The following is a 19928-nucleotide window of genomic DNA, read 5'->3' as shown; positions in this document are numbered from 1 at the left end:
CTCTCAATTAGAAATCTGGAATAGTTTATCATGCCAAATTACAATCTTAGCAGAAACCACGGAACACACAACATGCATATGAAACAGGAAGTGACAGAGTAAGAGGAAAGCTGAGATGGGGAGCTACCCCTTCGGTCCCCTCACTCACAGGAATCGTCTGTGGTGGGCTTTCTGGAGCAGTCCCGGGAGGTGAGTGATGTGCTGTATTGTTTAGTGACATATTCCATCAAAATAAAAAATAGAAACACAACTTCCTTGGAAACAGTCACAATTCCACCCAAACAAACATTATTTGGATTATGTTTTTAGTCAGGTAAATATACATTCAAAATATTACTGTAAGCACAGTTCACGTAAAGCATGAAATACTTGATGTAGTGTTGAGAAATGCTCTTATAGCACAAAAAAACAATACAATGAAACATTCATTTATATATGAAGAGTTAACCCTAAATTAGCTATTTAAATGGTAGAATAACAGAAACCTCCTGCTAGCAACCTCACCTCAATCCAAATGCCTTAACCTAGTTATTTCTGAAGAGATACTCCATTGAACTACAGGGGGAAGTAACTGCAGGTTTCAGAAATTAGGCTTAGAAAATTAAAAGCATTGTCCTCTATAGATGGGAACCACTGAATATCAGAGGCTAGAAGACTTGACCTGCAGCATAGTTTTATAATGCTGTCCTTTTAACTCGCTTTCTCCCACAGTTTCCCCGGGTCTCATGCTTCGCTTTTCCGGGAAATCTGCTTTTATCCTTGAAGGACAGCCAGGAAGTCACAGTAACACGCAAGAAGGAAGAGCAGCGGATTGAAGGAGCAGGTTGTATTCTCCATATCTTCCTTTCTCCGTAGTTGGGCCTTTGTAGATTGTTTTTCATGTTAATTTTCCCAAGTATAAAAGGTTTCCCGGAGCTGTAGGAGAGGAAATGAGTTGATGAAATATGTTGGAGTCGCACCAATGTCCAGAAAGGCATGATGCCAAACAGTTTTGCTTCCTCCAAACACTTCTCCACGGTAAGCTTAGTTTTCAGGAACTGTTTTCAGTGGGCATGACAAATAGAAATGTGACAATTCTATATTTTGAATACGGTATATATTACAAAATTCCTTCAACATGTCCTTTAAATGTTGGGTACAGTGGTGCACTGGTTAGCATTGCTGTCTCGCAGCTTGGGGCCCTGGGTTCAATTAAAAAACTTCTTCTTTCTTCTATCTTGTTTTCTGCACAGTTTATCTCGATTTTGGCTTATAACAAATACAGTGATTCGGTACAGATTGGATCAATAACCGCAAAGTTCTCAGGGTTTGTGCTAGAAGGAAGTTTCTCGACTGTGTGTCCCTATTCATTTTTTGTGTCATTTACTAATGTCTGGGTTCTTACTTGGTTAACATAAATTAGCTTGCAAGTCTAACTTATGTATTGCAGCAACATTTCCTATGGCTTCCACTACAGGGAACAAGTCTAGCTTGCAAGTCTAACTTATGTATTGCAGCAACATTTCCTATGGCTTCCACTACAGAACCACAGGAGGAAGTCCGAATGTCAGGCCGGCCTTCTCTGCTGCAGATGTTGAATAAAGTTGAATAAAGTCCCGATTGTTTTTGGTGCTCCCAATTCTCGACTGGGAATTGTTGAATTCCTTCTCGTCTGTGCCATCGCGAACCCATATGTTTGTCTGCTCTGGGCTGCAGCCCAAGCCCAGGGAGGAGAAACATTCCTCGGATAGACACTGATTTCCTCCGGGCAAAACATCTACGTCTCGACTCCCACAGTATCCACACCCCCCAAGCCACACCAGAACAACATGGACCGTTTTTATGGCTTTATGTAACAGGCAGAGGGCAAGAGAGGAGGGGGACAGGGCTGATGGAAAAGAGGGATTCATTGCCTAAGAGTGAGGGAAAAAAGGAAGAGTGGGATTATAGGAAGGAGGTGGGATGGAGAGATTCTTCTTAAAATATAAAACAAGTACATTTGTTCTATTTGATTATTCAGCAATCCCCTACCTTTTTGTGTCTGTTCCAACATTGTGGCATTACTTTCATTATTTTGTATCTTACCTATCCGGATGAAACGACTTTAATAGGTTCTGAAATAGTCTTGCCTTTCCTTTTGTTTTTGATTTTTAATGACCTCTTCCTCTTTGTTAGCGCCAGCTTTTCCTGAGAATCATATCGGCGCCCCCCACTCTGAACGCAGTTCCGCTCAATGTAGAATAACGTACCGTGATTACAAAGTTCAGGACTGACTTCATTAACACAGGTTGTAAAGCCAGTATGGCAATACTGCAGCATGAGTCTCACAGGACTAAGCCACCATCACTAACTGTAATGTGGCTCCAGTCAGTTTGGAGACATTTCAGAAAGCAGCCACATCAAAGGGACGCTTTATTTGTTCCTTGCATTTCATTTCTTGCGTAATGCTTTCTGGGATGCCTCTTAGTCACTATCTGTTGTTGCTTTTGCTAAAGATGCCGTCTTCCAGTCCAGCAGCTCCAGCAGAAATACACATTTTCTGTTCAACATAGAAAAGTGTCCTCACCACTTTAGGGGATTACAGTATATGAGTGCTGCACTGTTTTTCCAGCATGCTTCATCGGTTCTGTAGCACTGCAATGGTAATTCATTTCTCTGCTGTTTTACTCCTGAGTGGCTCGTTGGCTTTGTGGTCAGAGCTGCTGCCTCTCGGCTCTCAGGTGGTGAGTTTGATTCTGGACTGGGATGGCTGCTGTGTGATGTTCATCACACCCATCAGAAACATACTGAGTGGGTCATCTGATGTCTCCAAATTGTCTCTGTGCGCTTGATGGACTGGCTTGCTATCCAGAGTGGAGTGCATCCTAGTGCAGTGTGGAATACGCTCCACATTGCCATAATTGAAATAATAAGCAGGTCTATAAGTAGTTTTTGACAGTGGATGAATGATTGATATGGTAGAAACTGTTTTTGATGAGGCTTGCAAATGGAAGCTATTTAGATTCACTTTTTGATAGAGATGTTGGATGCATGTGAGAGACGTGCACACAGCACGTGACCTCTTTAGACGGCCTGTAAAGACCCCTCTGAATTTTTAACTTCACCCTGTCTTATTCATGTGTTACATACGCTCATTGCTTTCTTTCTTGGAGGCCTTTTGTAAGCTCTAAGGCTACTACCTCTCCATTTCCAGCTCTAGTCCTGATTTCTGTGCTGAGATACGAGATCTGGGGTTACCAGTCAGATTTCTCTCAGCCTTTTTTGTTTGGAACGAAGGGGTTCATTTGGTACACAATAAATATATATATATAACAGTGCGGAAGCTAATCTGTGTGCAAGTGTGTTATACTGTATGTGGAATTCATTTACTTTTAAATGAATTATAAATAGTGGACAAGATGGCATCTATATGCAAAGAATCTTATCCGGGGCTGTTGCCGGTGGTGGTGTAGTAGTGCAGGGTTGTGCCTGTGGCCTCGCCATGCCTCAGGGCTGACTCCTGCCTCAGGAATGTCTGGTATGAGCCTCCCAAGACAGAGTGCCTTAGGGCTCTCCACTTCGACACACTGCGTGGCCTCCACACATCCAGTGGTTTAAATAGATCCTTTCCACCGTTTCTCCTTTTGTGTTATTCCTTTCTTGTTCTCTGCGCTCCTGTTTGTTTGTGTGTGTGTGTGTGTGTGTGTGTGTGTGTGTGTGTGTGTGTGTGTGTGTGTGTGTGTGTGTTGCACTTTGGGATAAGAAGGCTGCAGAACTGCAGGTTTTTGGGAGCTTCCTGGAGTCAGACCGTGAGGAGCATCACAGGGTGGGAATTGGGCATAAGCAGGCTCCAGTGCAGCAATTCTTTTGTTTGGTTATCAAACATCAAACAAAGCCCTTCTTTGACTATCTTCTGTGATATTGGTGTGCACCAGTCCCTAGAGAGCAATGTGAAGCGTGCTCGCAAGCTATGTTTGCCCAACAGTGCACTCTACAAACACCATACACATTCTAGATGGGTATTGGTGTGGCATGTGAGTCTTGATCATTCTCTGTGATGACAGAATTCAGTATGCAACGCTGTTGTGTGCTTTTTTAGGTCACTTTCCCCCATCCCCTTAACTTGCTATTACTTTTAAGAAGCTTGAGGTTCTTCAATCAATCAGGTAATAGTATGCATGCTTTCATCACATGATGCTGTGTGATATTGTGCCCGTGTGTGTGTGTAATGTTTCGTAACTCAATGTGTACATGAAAAATGCCTTAAATAGCTCACTGGAGGTGTTGGAGATGGTGTCTCTGTCATTGCAGGGTTGTGACCAGCTGTTTTTTTTTTCTCTGGGGCTTAGGTGGTGATATGGTGCTTTAGGTCTGTGTGTGGTACAGTACATTACTTTCTGTGTGGGTCGCTGCAAGAACTTCAGGGGTTTTACAGGAAAGTACAGCAAGTGTCCCGGAGCCACAACACGTCTTGTCAACAGCAATCCTTAATCCCTGGGCTGGGCTCAGGCAGGTACCAGAACAGAGGCCAGGAAAGCCCCCAGTGTGTCTTGACATGTGTGTATATGAGAGAGATAGAGGGATTTAAGGTAGTCAGAGTGAGTCACCCACACACAGATGCATTCCACACCACCCACCTCACTCCCCGAGCGCAGCACACAGGTACGCTCACCTGCTCAGCTTTTTTCTGTACGTGGTGCTTCAAAGAGTAAACACAACCTAGCCTGCCAAAAAAATGACTTATGGTATACCAAGTGGGTGCCGTGCCAGATTGTACAGGTGTATGCAAACCCAATTAGAGAAAGAACAAAGAGACAGGTGCTGTCTGTGGCACAGGAATAAGGACCTATGGTTTCAAGGTTGCCTACTGGCACTAAATATATTTGATAATGGCTCTTCTACGCAGGCTACTACTTGTTTATATAAGCTGGTACCAAACCTGCTGTGCAATAGTTTGGGTTATTTTTAAGTTGTTAAATTTACTTAAGACATGACCCCATGATAACAATTTGGATATGGTGAAAAGGTCTTTGGAAAGCAAAGTGGAAGATCGTGTTCTAAAAGTGCTTTCCCACAAAGTCACCCATCAAATCAAGGCTGTGTTCAAGGCAAGGGGTTACCTGGGGTCTAACAAACTTAACAGCCTTCACTTAAATGTAATGCCTTGTTGGCTTGACTTGAAAAAGTACTTCCTGGCCTGTGTTATTCCGAACCTGCAGGATAAGGGTGTGGAGCTGTGTGTTGTGAGGTCTACTCCCCCCTGTCTGAAGGCTTCAGCAGGGGTTCCTTCAGTTTCAGACAACTTAGACAACTTAAATAGCACCCAGCCAACCTAAACTACTGAAGAGTAGGTAAGATATTTAGCCTCAGCTGACTCCTATCCAGAACAAGACCACCCTGACTTCAGTCATCGCGCTACAGTAAAGTGATGATGCTGTGTGTGCTCACTTGATTTAGTGAGGCGTGCAAAAAAAAATCGTATTGTCACTGTTTGCTCCCTTAAATAAGGTTCGTCCATGAACACACTCCCAATTAACAGCAGGAACAACAGAAATAGTGTGTCATGGACCCAAGCCACATCTCTATTCTAATCGTCCATTCTACTTAAAAACCTGTGCCTAAAAACTCCACCAGTCAATTTATCCCAGATTAGCCTCAGCTCTCGTCTTTGTCCCCACAGACAAGACAATCATGGAGGACAACCAAGCTAAGCTATGGTATATGCCTACTGTCAGCCATGACTTAACTTCTAGAGACCCTTTGAAACCAGAGTGAACATGGAAAGCAGTGAGCAAAACTGCTCAGTGTCACCTGTCAATCTACTGTACCTTAGATACCCAAAATAAGGGCGCTATAAATGTAGCATTTGATGCTATCTACTAGTGTCTGTTTTCAGTGGAGTAAACTTTTTTTTTCACAATGCGGTACATGGAAACTTTTAAACAACACAAAACATTTGTCTTGATTTGATGCAAGCCAATGGCCATTCCCGGTATAGAAGAAAGCTATTGAGCAAAGCACAGAAAGGGTTATTTCAAGTATTTGTAAGTATCAATGTTGAGGCCCATATTAACAAGCCCTCTGCCTTAAAACATCAACCTTTGTCTGTTTGTCTGTTAAAGCACGCTGTGATAAGCGCTTTATGCGTTTCAGTACCAAAGCTAGTTTCCACGCAAGCGCGGAGGCGAGAGTAAAATGACATTTTATGTGGTGTTTTCTTTGGTAAAACTATACTTAACAGGGCGAATAGTTGTATCCCAGTCCGCGTATTGATTTAACAGCTTACTGTAATTCTTACTGCTCAAGAAAGTATCGAAATATTTAGTATCGAAATGCTGGAAGAGCGAAGGACGGTATTACTATGTGTAAGTATATTCCTTTCAGACAGCGCGGAGGGGCGCGAGTTATTGTTTTGACTCTTGCTGCGTTTTAAATCCTTTTAAAGCCCAATGAAGTGATCAGGGAAGTCGGTCCCCATGGGTCATTTCTGCCTGAAAATCGAGGGTTCACGAAAGACGACTTGGCCGGCTGGCTAAGGTTCCTGTTTTCATTCTTTTGGGTGGGAGTCACGCTGCATTCTTGTTACAACTTAACTGCGGTGCCTAAAAATCTACTTTCTGAAGCCGCAGGCCCATGTGTTTCGAATTATCCCCCGTGTTTGTTCTTATTTACTACATATTTTGTCTCTCTCTTTTTTTTTTTACATTTCTATGTTGTGAAAGACTTGAGACTAGTTTAGTCATGATGAAAACACTCCACGGCGGAGCATTTGAGGTTACGGTCGCCCCTGACAACCAACTGTCAATAGTAAATGAGTGACGTCACCGCTGGGGGGATTTTCCACCAAAAAAAATATACAGCGAAATGCGTGGCAAAGGTCTCCGCCCCATCTGACGCAATGCCAGCCAATGGACGGATGCAAGTGTCAGACGATGACCAATCAGCTCACAGGACCGGCCTTGTGGGTCCTCCCGGTTGTCCTTAGAGCCCAATGAGGAGGCGGGCGCTGTGGTCGCGGCGTGGGCGGAATCCCCTCGGTCAATGTAGCAATCTGAGTGAGTAACACACGTGGGTCAAACACGGGCTGCTATTGAATGTGACATCCACAACAAACCCACCCGGTTCTTGAGAGCAAGAGGCAGACAGGCACGCAGGCGGCGCAACAGTTACTACACGCACAGAGCCCGGCGATTGCTCTTTCTGTTAACTGTGTCACAACCCCTGGTGCCGTCTTTCATTCTCGTAATTAGTATCGGGTATCTAGACTGGACCAAAACCAGTCAGCCCACGCCCTCTTCCATCATCTTGCACCCCGCCCGAGTGGCTGAGGTTTTCGGAGAGCTGGATGACCTGTTTCCCTGGGGCCCGGTACTGTTACGGCAGAGCCCGGTTCGGTGTCCCGCCGGCCAAGGGAAACTACGGGTCATTGCGACCAGTGGGAAGGGCAGCTCCCGCACCGAGCGACTGACTCACCGCAACAGGTGGCGAGATCGACACACTTGTTGGAAGCGGGACTAACAGTACCTGGGTGGGGGCGAATGGAGAAATATAAGCAGATAATACAATAAACGGGTGTACGCACGCTGCCTGCGAAGGCGTCAGGCTGTTATTTTTAAACTCGCAGTTCAGAAGTATTAGCTGAGACCCGGCTCTCAAGTCCGAGGTTCTTAACAGCCATCGGTAAGCAGGTTAGTTGTAATTCTTTACAGGGGAGGTGCTTGAGCGAGACCTGGCCACTGGACTTCGCGGCGTCTGGGGCGCATTTCCCGACCCACTGCGAGGTGTTGATCTGCAACAAGAGCAGGAGAAGGAGATCAGCCCCTAATCATTCCCTTTTGCCCCTGTTGCCATCGTGCCGTGCGGAGTAGGGGCGCTAGCGTGGCTGATCGCCTTTTTATCCCCCCCTGCGAAACCTGTTCTGTAGGGGGAGTGATTCTGTGACTGCTTCGCCCGGTTATTGGATAGCAAGCTGTATTAAACGCCAAAAGCCCCGGCGCGTCATTTTCTTACTACTGCGAAGCTGGAGTGAACGAACGGGGAAAAGGGGGCTCATAAAAATAATAAAAAAAGAGAGCTACAATACCATAAGTAAGAATTATAAAAAGGACTGTCTGGTGGGGAACTGGAAGGCAAAGGGAAGGAAGAGCACTGGGGCTGCGCGGCTGATTTCGTCTGGAATTCTGCCGCTTTATAAATGATTCATGCGACCTGATTTTTTAAGAGAGTAATTGTGCTCGCAGTGGGATATTATCAGTTGCGCGTGTGTGTCTGTAGCGGGGGTACAAATCGCCCGAAAAGACGAGTCTTTTTTTTTTTTGTTAGACGTGGGAAATTGGAATCAGCCCCCTTTTTTTTGAGGGGCGGGGAGGGGGTGATAAAAACTCCATCGATTTCCCCCTTTTCAGATTTTGGTCGAATTTCGTCTGTCTGTGATTATTGCTTAGCCCTGCTGTCATAGCGATCATCTGTTGCTGCACGGCTTGATTAGGAGAAGAAAAAAAAAGCCCTCCCTACTCTGATGCAGCCCTGGATTCGTGTCTCCAGTTGGGCATAACTGAGAGATGGATTGGCTGTACACAGCCTTTTAATTTTTCCTCTTTTCCCCCCTATTGTGGATCGCTCAGGCTAATGGAAACGGGAGAAAGACTATTATTGCTTTTGTTGCTACTATTATCCTTGCACGCTCGGTTCTGATATTGCGGGCTGGTCGCACAGAATGGTCTGTTCACACAGCTACCGGCTTTTCTGAGACAGTCTTCGCCGGCTTCTTGATCGCGACAGACTCGCAGCATCTCCTGACGGGGATCGGACACCCCTTTTGTTTTGTCATCAACATTTAGAAAGGGACGCAAAGACCACACTCGGATTCATTTCGTGTCCACTTTCGCAGCCGGGTCCCGGACGCATCGGGATAAATGCTTATGATGGAGGAGGACAACAACGAACTGGAAGCGCATCAGGTTGAAATCGATTCGGATTTCCAGCCCCAGAGCCGGCCGCGGTCATGCACCTGGCCGCTGCCGTGCCCAGAAGACTTCCCCGGAGGGGAGGAGGAAAATGGAGCTTTCCCCGCGTCTTCCGTGAAGCAGGAGCCGGACAACGTGGCTGCCTGCAGGGCTGAGAGAAGCGGCGGCGCCCCGGCGGAACACAAACACCCAGCCGGCGCCCCGGCACCCTCGGCCGCTGCGCTCCCTTGCCTGGCGGGGGCTGCGCTCGATGTAGCCGGTCAGCTGCGCAAGGCGAAGTCCTCCAGGCGAAACGCGTGGGGTAACCAGTCCTACGCGGACCTCATCACCAGGGCCATTGAAAGCACCCCGGAAAAGAGACTTACACTGTCACAGATATACGACTGGATGGTCCGATATGTACCTTATTTCAAAGATAAAGGCGACAGTAACAGCTCGGCGGGCTGGAAGGTAAGTTGCCTGTGTTACAGACGGCAACACTAATGCTATTGTATTCATAACAAGCATATACTGTATTCGAAATAATTATTTAATGGTAATGAATAATTCAATAACAGTAGTTTCGTGTTAACGCACACCGCAGCCTCAAAAATCGCCTTGTCTGCTATATGCAGACCTACACATTTTGTACAGTCTGGGTACTCGTATTGTTAGCAGTCCCTCCAGACTGTGAAACCGCCGGTTTCCTAACCCGACACTGTCTGTTAAGAGAACATTAGACGCGCTGTTCTTTTTTCGTGGAGGGGAGGGGGGCAGAGGAGCGAGCTTCGTATTTTTAAAAATAAACCTTTGTCAGAATGAAACAATGAACAATTCTTACTAGAATGAAGGGGCTGGGCAACTCTGCAGCGGATTAGTGAATAACAATCCTAAGGCAGCTTTTGGCTGCACTGTACGGACACCAACAGCAGGTAGATGCCGGTATATCGTGTGTGACACCAGTGCGCCTTCGGTCATTTGGAGTTAGGTGCATCTCTCCGACCTCAGGCACACGGTTAGACTAAAACCAGGCTGGGAATTAAATATAGCGATTACGATTTCCACCTTAACTACAGATTCTGGTTTCATTCCTCGCGTGTTTAGCGCAGTGAGGGACAGCGGGTCATCCTGGGGACAGCTGGCGCTACCGGGGGTGACATTTTGACTTGGGTCAGCTCTGGAAGCCAAGCGAGAAAGCTGGGTTCCAGAACTGAGCGAGCCACCGCCGCCCGTCTCGTTCTGTAGCCTTGATTAACCCTGCTTGAACCTCGGCCAACTTTTTTTTAGAAGCAAATTGTGGGTGGGGTGTGTTGCGTGCGTGTGTTGTTAGACCCGCAGAGGTGAATTGTTTCGGTGTCTTGCGAAAAGAACACCAAATTCACTTTAACAGAGCTTTTTTTTGTGGGGGGGGACACACGACTAAGTAATAGCGATAAAGCTAGCGAGGGTGTTTTTTAAAACAGAACTACTGGTCTGCCTACCCATCGCTCTGCAGCGTTTTAAAACGTCTGAAAGAATATGTATGAGTGTCTATTCTATTTCAAATCCTTAATGTGATTTGAAGACTTTAGCTTGTCTTCTGCTTAAATGAACCAAGTTTTACGCCAAGTCCGGCTGTTCGCTCCCTCTGTACTCTTGATAACTGGCGCTGTACAATACGCGTCGGATTGCTTAGTGGAATGCACCGTACAGTCTGCATTGTACACTATCTAATACCTGTTGAGTATTCAATTATATATCCTCTGCGAATCTGTTTCGAGTCTGCTTGATGTGTGTTGTTAGCAAAGTTGTGTAGGGAAACGTACAGGTACCTATCTTTCTCAGAAAGACAATGGTACAGTACCTACCCTATCGCAGATGTATCAAAATGTCAGGAAGGTGGCTTTTCAGAGTACAAATGCCTATTCTTCCGTCTAAAGTACTGCATGAGTCTGGAGACCCTTTGTGAAATTCCCAGGTTCTTAAGCCCAGACAGCTATTGTAGATGTACGATGTAGATCTACAATGTACAGTTTGTACAGATGTACAATTCTGCTGAGAACTGCGCAGTCATTTCAGATACAGTCTGTCTTTGAGATTGTGAGGCAGACTGAGGAATCCACAAGGCTCCGTCCGCAGAACTAGGTGAGCCAGGAGTCCAGAGGTGGCGGGTCTGTGTCCAAAACGAGGAGCCCTGAGTGCTGAACTATCGGTGAGCTGGATGGTGAAGGAGTGCTATCCTGGGAGACCCAGAGGTGTCACTCAGCAGTGACTCCTCTGTCTCGGTGTCCATCGTCTGGACAGTAGCACATTGGTGTTTCGTTCTTTCAGGAGGCCCTGAAACAAGAGGTTGTTAGACGTGGGCCAGCAGTTTGGGTTTGTAAATTTGGGATGACTAGCAAGTGAGGAAGCCTGGTTTCCTGCAGGATGTTCGATTGAGGAGGCATGCAGCACCATAAATAAAGAACGACAGGCTTTGCTTTTAAAGGTAGAGTCAGGGACCAAGGGGTTGAGCTTTTTTGAGAAGATGGGAGTGTGGAGGAAAAGTGAAACTTTGTCACTACATTTTAGGGACCCATCCCACTCTTCTCCTGTCCCCATAGCCTGTTAGCTTCGCACAGAGTGTCCATCCTTGAGCGTGCAGGTGGGGTTGTGGAAGTAGTGGGCTATTGTGAGAGAGGCACTGCCTCCCCCATCATCCCTCTTCCTGCTTCAGGAACTGTGGGATTGTCCCAGGATGGCCCGGCCACGTTGTCCTCTCGGCCGAACGCGTGACTTGAAATGTGCTTCTTTCTCACAGTTGCGGGAGAGACTGTGCTGCAGAGCAGGAGTATGGCGTACCTTTGGCACAGTCAAAGAGGCGTCCCGCCCTAGGATTAATTATTTGGAAGCCACAAGCTTTTCCATAAAAAACGTCCCTTCAGTACTTTGGGCTGCCACTAGCCCGTTCTCTCCATGTTGGAATTCCTGAGGTCTCTTGGGGACGGGACTGGGTTAGCCTGGGTGGACAGTGTGGCTTGGAGCAACGTCCACAGGCATCTGCTATTGTTGTCAGGAGGCTGTAGCTTATCCATTTGAACATGATTTGGTGGCTTTCATTTACGGTGAAGGAGGCCGGATTGCTCGTGATGACATTCGAATTGTCTCACGTGTCCATAGAGCGCCTGTCCTGTAGCAGCTGTCCTGTGTGATCAGGGCGATCTATCTGCCTGTCCACCTAGAAAACATCTGCAAAATACGCTTTCTGCAAAAATGCACAGGCCGCAGGAGCTCTGCGTCTTGTCCACGGCGAAGGTTCACTGCAGGCGGCGGGAAGCCTGTCTATTTACAAGGCAGGTCCGCTCCCCAGGGGAGGTGAGATGTGCTGCGCTGAGGGGTCTGCGTGTCACACCTGCAGGACGTGCTGCGCTGGGGGCTGCGCTGGGGGCCGTGGTCAGTGGCTGAGAGCCGCAGGGGAGCCGAGCCAGGCTGCGCACTGCTGGCTCAGCTCAGCGGGTTTCTGAGAAGCACACCGAGTTCCTTGGGCCCAGACTCAAGACTGCAGGGAGCTGAGCAGTGTGTGAAAAACTGCCTTAGTTATCACTACCATGTGTGCCCCTCCACAGGGCTTAATGCACCACAGACAGAGAGAGGGAGTTCACTGTGGGATCTTATTACATAGTGTCTGGACATCGGCCAAGCTTATACACACTGCTGGGGCACTTTATTAAGAGCTTATATTTATGAGTGTGTATGCATATGTAGATGGATATCTATCCACCTATCTATCATCATTTGTGTTCTGTTTTGATGCCTTGTTGTGCTGCATGGATCACCAGTCATATCACTCAGTCATCTTCATTTCCACAGCGGTGCAGGGTCCTGCTCAGGCCAGCAGACCGAGATCTCCTATGAAGGCGTTCACGACAGGCTGGATGTAAGCCTCCAAAAAGCGCGGGTCCTAATAAAATGGCCAGACAGTTAATTGGCCTTGTTTACTGTGCTTGGAACAAACCAGCTAATTTTAGCGCAATGGATTAAGAGTACTGTGCCATAGTAATCCCTGCAATTAGTCTTATTGCCTATTATACAGTATTTACAGAAATAGAATCACTGGTTTACTGTGTTTTTTGTATTTTATCCATGCATAATTTTGTAAAATGCATGCGTGTTCTGAAGCAGAGAGCTCAATGCTGTATGCGTATCTGGAGAGTCAATGCAGCAGTGGAATTTACAGAGATGCTCTGGTTGTTGTGGGGGAACCTCACGCAGGATCTCGGAAACACAGCCTTGCTGTCTCGAGTGCACGGGCATTTGGCTCACAGCGTAGCCTCTCAGATCAGAGAATTACAGTTCCAGGCCGCCTCTCACTCCGAACACATTGAGGCAGTGGTGCTAGCTCTGTCAAATTGCTCTTGAAATGGAGCATGTGAAAACTAGGCAAACTGGATACACAAGAAACATATAAGGCAAGAGAAATGCTCAATTACCAGCCAATTTTACTATAAATAATTTAGCAGGGATGAACTAGAACTGGCCCTGTGGTAACTATCTGACACCAAAAACCCTACCAGTGTAGTCGCTGGCATAATTACTAATACTGGCCCAGCAGTGGGAGGTAATCTGAGAATAGGCCTCCTCTCTTTAGTGTGAGATCTGCATCCCATCTTCGTGACAGTTCCAGAAAGCCTTCCACAGTGTTAATGAGGGGTTTGACACAATGCTGTCTCAGAGGATCACTCAGCACACTGAGGTTATTTTCAGAGCCTGTCGAGACATGGCACTTCCTTGGTAATAAGGGGTATTAAGATCTCTATTTAAAACAGGTAGCTAGCAGTAATAGCTCATCAGTGCCCGTGAGTTAATCCTGTCTGAAGACAGCCACTGTATTAAAGGACTACTTCATGTCAGCAGCATTTCCTTGTTCCTAAATTTCTTACTCCTTTTGTATTCCTTCCGCTGCCATTTCTTCAGGGATCTGTTATGCCACAAGCTAACTAGCTATTCCTGCAAAATCTAGAATGAGCTACAGAGCTCCCACTGTTGAATGAAAGCAGGAGATCTGAAATGAATGGTTTACAATACCGGATGAGTGGGGCTTCGCTATAGTGATTGTTTTTTTTTTCATGAGCACACTAACCTTTTAAAAACTATTTAGGACAAGACACACAGTTTGCATGCCCCCAAAAATTGAGGAAGGACCACAACTCAGATCAAACACAGAAGCACGCTCTTTTCAGAACGTCGACTGCAGAAATTATTGTTCTGCACGCGAGCGCACTTAATTTTGCAAGCAGAGCTCATTAGCAGTAAAGAAATAAAATCCGTTACGGTCAAACCAATGATAATGAGGAACAAGGTCTATAGGTGCACTTGAACCCCACCCCTTTCCTGCTTAGAACCCCCATTTTTTTTCAAAATGGGTTTGTGCCAGAATTCAATTCAAAAGTGTGAAGATTGACCCAAATGCTTTATGTCACAGAAAACAATCCAGGAGATCCCCAAACAGACCTTTGTATTGACTCGTGATTTTGAGTCCTTCCTCCGATTCATTCTGAGAATCCAGTCCGGTATAAAACAGTGTTGAAGATGGCTATACAAAGCACTGGATAATAGCTGGAGATAATCCCGTCTGAAGACAGGTAGTATATTAAGACCAGGGATTGCTATTCTGGGCAGAGGGGAGGCCTTTACTGGAGAGCAGCTATTTTTATCCAGTCTGAGTTCTAGGAAGACTAGGCTCTCAAGTACAGCCTAGCCTTAATCTGGGAAATATCTTCCGTAATGCTTATTTAAATGTGTTCTCCACTGTCACACGTGTACCACAGCAGGGCATTGTGCTGGCTTCATGGTTCCAGCACTTGGTATCTCTGCAGCTAACCCAACAGTGGCCCACCATGAAGTGCTTCTGTGTCAGTGAGGCTCAGGGTGGTGTGTCTGACTCGTTGCACATTTCTGCACTGTATTTTCTGAATCAGTCCGAGAGGGCATGACTCCCTGCTCACTGGGAGGCTGCGTGTTCAGTGCTAAGAGAGCATGTTGTTTTGCTCGTTTGCGTGTCTGTATGTTATTGTCTTGGCGTGTGCGAGTGGCAGAGTGCCAGTGCCATGCGTGGCACGCTGGGTGGCCGCGTGCCAGGGGATTGCAATGTGGGGCGGTGCTGGTGCCCGGCAGTCACTCAGACACAATAATCCGAAGCGACGGCACATTTATATAGAGGTTGTCTTTAGGTAAAACAGGGGGCAGAAGGGCACCGGGTCAAGAGTTCGTTCTGCTAGGCTCCTTGGCTGAAATTCTGCTGGAAGGGAGGGAGGGGAAGAGAACTAAACAGCTTGAGAGAGAGAGAGAGAGAAAGAGAGAGAGTACCGAGAAAGGGAGAGCAAGGATTTTAGCAGGATTTAGGAGCAGGCATTTTTTTAGCAAATTGCAATCAGCCGAGCTCCAACCGAGAGGAGAGGAGGGAAAGAGAATAAGAGATAGAATAATGAGCTGGGAGAGAGAAGGCAAGACAGTTGAGAGTGGTGCCTGGCAGAGAGTGGGGATGGAAGTAAAAAAAAGCAGGAGGAGAGGGAGAGAGACTGATGTTCGTGTTGATTAAACAGGGTTGCTTTAGTAAAATACCTCATCGCCTGATTGGGCTTGTAGACACCTGCAGCTGGCTGATAATTGTACTCTGTCCTCTGGTCTCATTGTCTCATTATTGCCTTTCCAGTGATCGTCTCCGTGTGCATCACCCACACCAGCCTTGTGGGTCTTGCAGAGGACTGGCTTTGAATTGGTGTTGGGCGGCTTGTTTGTCTTTCTTTTTATCTGCTGTTTTCGAAGAGGGAGAAAAAGGCAGGAGGTGAACGAGGAAGGAAGAAGATAAGAAGAGTAGATGATGTGACAAATGGGGGGACGAAAGACGAATGAAGTAACCTCTAGTGGAGGAAAAAGAGAGAAGTTAGCCGTAGTAAAGAATGGAAGTAGGGGAACAGGGGAGAGTTCCAAGACTAGCCGGCCCGTCACTGTATGTCAGTATGCAAGAAGAAACGAAAGGGTGGCGCATTTAAGACTGGGAATGGGAGGTCCTTCTGGAACACCACAAGCAGCCAAGTTGGAGAACTGATTGTCTCATACAGCCTGCAAGAAATGGCTGTTATGAGGCCTTTGGATTAATCATCTTCTAGAAACCACATGAGCCAGCTGAGATGAATGGCCTCCTCCCATTTCCAACCTTTCTAATGTTCTTATGTGTGCCAGTTGTGGAGTGAGCAAAGACAGGCCCTGACAGAATGGGCAGCCAGGCGTTGTGGAAGTCTGGAGGGACCAGCAGTGTGTGTCGGAGAGCTTAGAGGCTGTTAGTGATTCCCACGGCCAGAGTAGCTGGAGCCCTCTGGATGCCCGCTAGCCTCTCCATCTGAGAGTACTGTCTTCTGTCTGGACAGGGAATGAGACTCTGTGGATCGATCTGATCTGGGGAGACAGCATGACCGGAGAGAGTGAGAGTGAGAGAGAGCAGGGGAGCTTTGCCCTGTATAATTGAACAGTAATGGCTTAGATTCGAGGTTGCAAATGGTGCTTTATAAAGGTATCATAACTAAGCTGTTAACAAGGGATTTTACATTTAATACCATCTGTGAGAGTGACCCATGATTTGTTAATAGAAGAGCTGTTCATCTTTAACAGAGGTAACATAAGCCCCAGGCTCGTGACAGTTTTAATGCTCCGTTAATATATTCCAGATTCCAAAGATTCTGTAAAAAGCAAGGTTGTGCAACCTCAATCTTAAAGTGTTCACAATGGTAGGTGCTGTCAGCACTGGGCATCCGGTTGGCTGTCCTTCAACAGCACCTCTGAAGGGGTATGTGTGCTGAAGGTTTGAGCAGTATAATTAGCAAGAATCGCAGTAGCAGAGCAAGCAGGCCGGGCTTGAACTGAGGGATAAAGAGGGAACAGGGGATAAGGGCTGGACAGTATTCGCCTTATGATAAGAAGTTTCTCGGAAAGAAGAAATTGTTCACATGGGAAACAACCAGACTTGTGGAAGGATAAACCTAGGGCAATGAAACCTTGCCCGTGCCCCCCCCCTCCAGAAGAATATTGCTTATCCTCATCTACCTCCCAGGTCCCAGTCCTTCTCCCCTGTTAGAAACAGTACCAGTGCTACTGCCATGTGAAGCAGAAACAGCGATAGAAACAGTGGGTCCCTTCTTACATGTGAAGTGTGTTTTGGGGCTTTTGGATATGAAAAGCCTTGTTCCAATGCCGGAAATGATCATTTGTTTTATTTGTAGTGGCAGAAGCAGTTCTGCTACAGATCGTAGTACCTGCTGCCACAGTAATGGAAATAGTAGTAGTAGTATTTCACCGTGCTTCTGGATGCCAGTGGGAGAGGCTGCCAGCCTGGCACGGACTGTGTGGAAAGCCCTCTCTTCTGTTATTGTTATTACACAAAAGCACAGCAGAAGGAGCGAGAGAGTTCTTGTGCTGGCGTTCTTGGCAGAGGCAGCAGAGGGAGAGGGGAGTGAGAAACTGGAAATGATCCTTAAACCTTCTGCACCGAAACGTCAAGAACCACGAAACAAAAAGCCCAGCCGGCCCCCACGTGTGAAATCAGATCTTCGACGCGGACAAGGAGGGAGAAGTGGCTCCTGGTACGGGGGGTGGATCACAGTAAGAGTGATATACTGTAGTTAGTGACTGTATCATTGTGCAATGCACTGACTACATGCACACAGACTCTAGGTGGGAGGATATAGGTGTTGGCCATCATTGTTCGAGAGGTGGCCACATTAGTTCAAAGTAGGGTGCTTCAGTCTTCTTTGCTTCAAATCAAACAAGTGCCTATTTATTTTGTGCTGCTTTTTATTCTTTCCATTTCCCGAACTGCTGCCCACCCATAAAGGCAAAGGAGGATCTCAGAAGAGATGCCTGAAGCTCCAATCAACTGCCTTTCGCTTTTGCTGGGCTAATTCTGAAGGGGCATGTCAAGCAAATCGCAGCAGATTTAGCGTGCTCTGTAAACGGCCTCTTAATGGCCTTCCCTGGCAGAACTGCAGGTCTGGAGCTCTGTAATATGACAGTCATATCGGATTAAGGGGAACAGTTCAATTTGATGGTCAAGCTCTAGCTGTGGCTTAAAACTGCGAAAAGCAGGAGGAAGGTTAATGCAAGAGGCTCCAACTGGGAAGTGGAAAACGCGCGTTTAGAATTTTATAAGGTGCAACGCATGTAGTAAACCAAATAGACAAAAATAATGATAATGATTAGCTCAGCACCACAGACATAAGTATCAGCTGTTTGCCTGTCTGTAGATTTATATTAGGACAAGTGGCAGTATGTCTGGTTGTTTGTTGCTTACAGCATCATAAAGCTGTTTTCTTGAAGAGAGCTCATCTGCAGTGGGGACACTGGGAAGCTCCCTATATACAGTATATGTAAAGACATGCCTCCTCCCCTTCTGCTCCTCCAACATGTCCCTCTGGTCCTTGTCTCCGTGTTAAGCTGGATGTAGATAATAGGTAAACTGTGTTAATCTACCTGAAATCAGATTCTCACTAAAACCTTTGGCCTGTCCATGAGCTTCCTCTCGGCTCTGAGATGGTTTTGGTTTTCCTCCTCCAGCCTCCTTCTAGCACAAGTTAAAATGTCCTTCATTTGGAAACTGCTGATCATCTCACAATGTGGGTTTGCATTCTCCGGCTTTGCCACCTCCCACACCTTGATTTGAGGTCATCACTCTTTCAGGAGAAGCCTGTAAGAGTTCTCAATAAAGGCCATGCTGTTGGATTTACTGCCTTACTGAAATGGTATAGTGCTCTCTGCACCACACCTTCTGAGTCTGGGCACCAAGGGAGCTGCAGTGTGCAATACCAGGGAAAGTGGGCCAGGGCAGACCTTGATGCTGTGCCAGGCTTTTATCCCCAAGCCAAGGGGGTGGGGGGGGGTTTGGGGGTAGGAAAAGTAGAAAAAAACACTGGGCAGAACCTAAAAGGTCAATGAGGGCTGTGATAGACAATCTGTCTTATGCTCATAAACTCAATAAAAGAGGAATGAAAAGGATTATATATAACCTGCTTGGATGCTTAATTGGATTTTGATCCTATTATATCAACCCTGTCTGGGTATCATTTTAGGATTAAAATCTTATACTGTAAACAGTTACAGTATAATATATACAGTACATTATGTATAGTACACACACTATACACTGCTTGGATAATTCAAGATTTGTGACTAGTGTGCACACAAAACAGTAGTTTGTATCTTGGTAGGGCCTGTACCTAATACATTTGCATTGCCTGGATGACTTACTGGGTACAAACCTAGCAATTAGCTACCACAGGCCGTGAGTTCTCCACCAAGGCTTTGAGGCCCAATTGGTGGGGTACACAGCTGGGGTGGCACCTGAGATCTCCACTTTGTTGTGATCTTCCTGCACACCAGCCTGAGGCTTTGGCTGCCTGTTGATATGGTTGTTACACAACCACTCCAGGGACCTATGCTGTAGTCATCTTAGTCAACAGCCCCCTATGGAGACCAGTTCACACACCACTCTTCTGGGAAGAAGACAGAAGTGGGAGCGTTTCTTACTAGCCAGGTGCTAACAGCTTTCAAAAACTGTGTTGGAGTATTTGGAGCCATAGCTGATGGGCCCTACTGTGCAAACTGTCTGTTTTGCATTTTTGTGTGTCTGTTATTGGTTATGTCTCTGCGTCTATTATGTTGTGTTACATTTGTGCATCTGCTTTATCGTGTGTGCATGTGTGTGTCTACCGTGATAGGCCCAACGGGAGTCTGAGTCCAGGGGGAATATCTCTCGTTAATAATTCAAACGAGGCTCATTATTGTGGCAGTGCAGATTTCTCCCTGATTTCACCCTAATTGCAGGCAGATTGCTGCATTCAGACACCTTGCAGTCACACCGTGCAGGATTGCACAGTCTCTCTGTGTGAAGCGAGTTAGTTTTGGACTGGAAATTAGTTCCATACAACATTGCACACACACACAACAACCCCATCAACCATGTCACCTTTAATCTGACCCTCGCTGACCTCATGCCAGTGATGTTGCACTGACCCCTGA

General features: G+C 46.6%; 1 protein-coding gene across 2 annotated transcripts in view; it reads left to right on the top strand.

Annotated features, from left to right (window-relative positions):
• The first annotated feature begins 6813 nt into the window (after nt 1–6813).
• Nucleotides 6814–19928, top strand: part of foxo6b (forkhead box O6 b) — a 32855-nt gene continuing 19740 nt past the window's right edge. The window contains exons 1-2 of one of the 2 annotated variants that reach the window (XM_088602729.1): nt 6814–7013; nt 8849–9374. In XM_088602729.1, the coding sequence (XP_088458855.1) occupies nt 8874–9374 (501 nt within the window). In that variant the 5' untranslated portion in view covers nt 6814–7013; nt 8849–8873. Of the gene's footprint in view, nt 7014–8798; nt 9375–19928 lie in introns of both variants that reach the window. The other variant, XM_088602728.1, reaches the window with a different exon arrangement.

The sequence above is a fragment of the Lepisosteus platostomus genome, chromosome 13, assembly GCF_059453375.1.
Source record: "Lepisosteus platostomus isolate fLepPlt1 chromosome 13, fLepPlt1.hap1, whole genome shotgun sequence".
NCBI classification, from domain to species: Eukaryota; Metazoa; Chordata; class Actinopteri; order Semionotiformes; family Lepisosteidae; genus Lepisosteus; species Lepisosteus platostomus.
Note: the sequence above shows the minus strand (reverse complement) of the source record. Positions and strands in the feature narration are given on the sequence as shown.